Genomic DNA, 3123 nt, shown 5'->3' with positions numbered 1-3123 from the left:
AGTGATTTGGAACTGAAACTCCATTTCCAAGAACTGATTTACATTGAAAGTTGTACCTAATGCAGTCAACTGCCTGCATTCAGTGGGTTGCCTGCAAAAAATTCTATACTAGCACACACACATGCGCAAACTCAAGTTTCACACGGAATTTGCAGTCTCCCCTCCACAACGGCCACAGGCCGGTCACATGATTCCACCTCCACACGGACAGGAGGCGGGGCGTGACTGTCAGCGCTCCTGGTTTTACTTGAATGTGCTATATTATTCAAAAGAACAAGTTTCCGAAGCTAATAACACACACATATTTTATATTTTGGATATGCAATAGATACAAAAGGTAATTCATAATAATGGCAACAGAGTTTGTCATAGCAGCAAATATATGTGGTTACTGTACAAAGCTTAAAACCATTCAGCAGTTTGCTGAGGATGACTGTGTGGAAAATATTGACAGTTCAATAATTATTGTATCCTATTTGAGCAGCAAATGGACAAAATGTTGGAAACTCATTCTTCAGCCGACTATAAAACTTGGAAAAGTCGTATCCCATGTATTGCCAAACTCTGCATTAAATGTCATATTAGACTAAGACTCGGATATATTATGAACATAATGCTTGAAGTATGCAGAAAAAATCTCACAAGAACACCAGAAGACAGCAACTTTAATAAAGAAACGAACAATGAACTGTTTGCATCCGCTAAATGTTTATGTACAAAGAAATAGCCAACTCGTTACAGCTTGTTAAAGTGAAAATTTCACGAACTTAAGCCTTTCTAATTGCTGTACACGAAATTAAAGCCGACTACTTCGGCAATTTTGTCACAGACATTATATTTTGAGCAATGAAAACATCACATTAGAAACTCATGTTCGCTACACACGAAAGTTAATAAGAAAAATATTTCTTTTGAGAAACAAAATGTAAAAAGAATGCAAACTTTTGTTAAGTCACTTAATCTTCTAGGCTCTTTTTGGGCTGTACGTTTTTAAACAACTCTTAGTAAAAACCTGAAAAGAATCTGTGCAATCTGGCTGTAGTGCACTTTGCTGATTTTGCTTAGACACAAAGCAGGTGAGTGTGTGTTTGTTTTCCGGCGGGAAAGGCAACATAGCACACTCAAGTAACACCAGGAGCGCTAGCAGTCACGCCCCGCCTCCTGTCTGTGTGGAGGTGGAATCACGTGACCGGCCTGTGGCCGTTGTGGAGGGGAGACTGCAAATTCCGTGTGAAACTTGAGTCTTGCCACACATGCACATGCGCTCACCCCCCCCCCCCCCCCCCACACACACACACACATGTTGAGGGGGAGGGAGAGAGAATGGGAGAGGAAAGAAAATTTAAATGAGATTGGTTTTTGTTATCATAATGGTCTTAGTTCACCTTTATTCATCCCTGAAATTGTTAGAAGTAAAGGTAATTTATGCCCCCAGTACATCAACAATAATTCAAATGTGTGACCTGAGAGATCGCATTATTAATAATATTGCATCTTGTAATACCACGTATGGACTATCTTACTGCAATAATGTTTACCCAGTTTTTAACTTAATAAATTAATGATGTTAAATTCTTTTAACATTGTTGATTTAATTGTCAAATTTTTCTCAGTAGAGATCAAAGAAAATCTACATCTTATGTAACTAAGTAAGAATAGGAATTTAAAGTTTATCTAGCACTGACTATTCAGTTGAGACCATTATCTTCAGCTAATTTAATTAGTGAGAGCGTTCTTTACCATTACACACACACAGTAAATCAGCTAATTATAATATAAACACTGCAATGAAGCACCATTTGCTGCTCACAGTTGTGCTTTTTTTTGTTGACATGTTTGTAAACAGTTGTAGAGACTTAGGGTCTTCATGGATGAAGTGCTATTGTGTTTCAGACAAATGGATCCAAAGATCAGTGAAAAGAAAAGGTGGAAGCTCAAATAAAGGGAAAGAGAATATGGTTCCATATGATGGGCAACCAAAAGGAAATAAATTCATAGGGTCCAATGAAGAGTTAGGACATCAGGTGAAATTATTTATCTTTGGCTGTTCAGAGTCAGAAATATATTTCTTTCCTTTTCAGTAATATATTTCCTACTTCAGGTTGAAAGTGAATCACTTGCTTTAACTGCACCTCATAAGCCATTTGTTCCCAAGGTTCCAAGTGGCGTTCTTGCACCACTGTCCAAAAAACAAAATACACTTTCTCCTGAAAGAAGTAAAATAATGCAAAGTCATGATCATAGCAATGATGGTTCACTCATGGACTTAGAAGACAACTTAGAAGATGAGGTATCTTAATTAAATTGTTCCAATTGTGGTTCTTCATTGCTTTTGATGGAACACTAACATTTTCTTATTTTCAGGGAGAAGAGAGTACTCTTTTATTGGCTGGAAATCACAAGCAATTTGTTCCAAAAATTCCATCTAATTTAATGTTAAACCATTCTAAGAAACAAAACACCAGCAACATTTCTTTTCATTATGTCGTAGAAGAAATTATTTCAGAAGAGTATGTACAGCATTCAGACAAATAATGAAGTCTTGCATTACTAATTTTTCATTTAGAAGAAAGTTGAAAATGTTGCCTACAGTATAAAGAGAAAGTGATTTAGAAATGCCAATTTTTTTTTATAAATAACAGATTCTTTGTTTAAATATTATTTCTACCATACAAATTAACAACTTACTCAAAGTGTTTGAGCGGCACACAATTACTCTTAATTGCTTGGTGTTAGCTTACTCTGATGCAGTCTTCATCAGAGTGACAAGATTGTAAGATTTAATTACGTGTGGTAGTGAGAGGAAGACCAAAAAATAAAAGAGCGATATTTGAACATATAATATGTCAGCCTCAGTTGCAAATAGAAACCAAACTTTACCCAGGTTTGAGCCAAAATAATTTGGCCTTCTTCAGAAGCGAGTGACACTAAACTACTGCATGCCAAAGTTTGGCCATATCAAGTATAAAACTGTGCTGCAATTTTATACTTGACATGGCCAAACTTTGGCATGCAGTAGTTTAATGTCACTCGCTTCTGAAGAAGGCCAAATTATTTTGGCTGAAACCTGGGTAAAGTTTGGTTTCTATTTGCAACTGAGGCTGACATGTTACATGTTCAACT

General features: G+C 36.4%; 1 protein-coding gene across 3 annotated transcripts; it reads left to right on the top strand.

The window, feature by feature from the left end:
- Positions 1-225: 225 nt before the first annotated feature.
- LOC126259731 (uncharacterized) lies at positions 226-2851 on the top strand. 3 transcript variants are annotated; one of them, XM_049956715.1, is made up of 4 exons: positions 226-337; positions 1894-2024; positions 2102-2290; positions 2365-2851. In XM_049956715.1, the coding sequence occupies exons 2-4, from the start codon at positions 1956-1958 to the stop codon at positions 2533-2535; spliced, it is 429 nt and encodes a 142-aa protein (XP_049812672.1). In that variant the 5' UTR covers positions 226-337; positions 1894-1955; the 3' UTR covers positions 2536-2851. The 3 variants fall into 3 exon arrangements, with proteins under 3 accessions (XP_049812672.1, XP_049812671.1, XP_049812670.1); XM_049956714.1 differs by lacking the exon at positions 226-337 and adding an exon at positions 1289-1418 and having other exon boundaries at positions 2156-2290; XM_049956713.1 differs by lacking the exon at positions 226-337 and adding an exon at positions 1289-1418.
- The last annotated feature ends 272 nt before the right edge of the window (positions 2852-3123 follow it).

The sequence above is a fragment of the Schistocerca nitens genome, chromosome 5, assembly GCF_023898315.1.
Source record: "Schistocerca nitens isolate TAMUIC-IGC-003100 chromosome 5, iqSchNite1.1, whole genome shotgun sequence".
In the NCBI taxonomy this organism is placed as follows: Eukaryota; Metazoa; Arthropoda; class Insecta; order Orthoptera; family Acrididae; genus Schistocerca; species Schistocerca nitens.
Note: the sequence above shows the minus strand (reverse complement) of the source record. Positions and strands in the feature narration are given on the sequence as shown.

What these genes read in the sequence shown, in the direction of transcription:
- LOC126259731 (XM_049956713.1), top strand. Translation starts at nt 1,301, where the DNA reads ATGTTGAGGGGGAGGGAGAGAGAATGGGAGAGGAAAGAAAATTTAAAT. An exon ending in TGAAATTGTTAGAAGTAAAG is followed by an intron (nt 1,419 to 1,893) that starts GTAATTTATGCC and finishes ATTGTGTTTCAG; the next exon opens with ACAAATGGATCCAAAGATCA. An exon ending in ATGAAGAGTTAGGACATCAG is followed by an intron (nt 2,025 to 2,101) that starts GTGAAATTATTT and finishes TTCCTACTTCAG; the next exon opens with GTTGAAAGTGAATCACTTGC.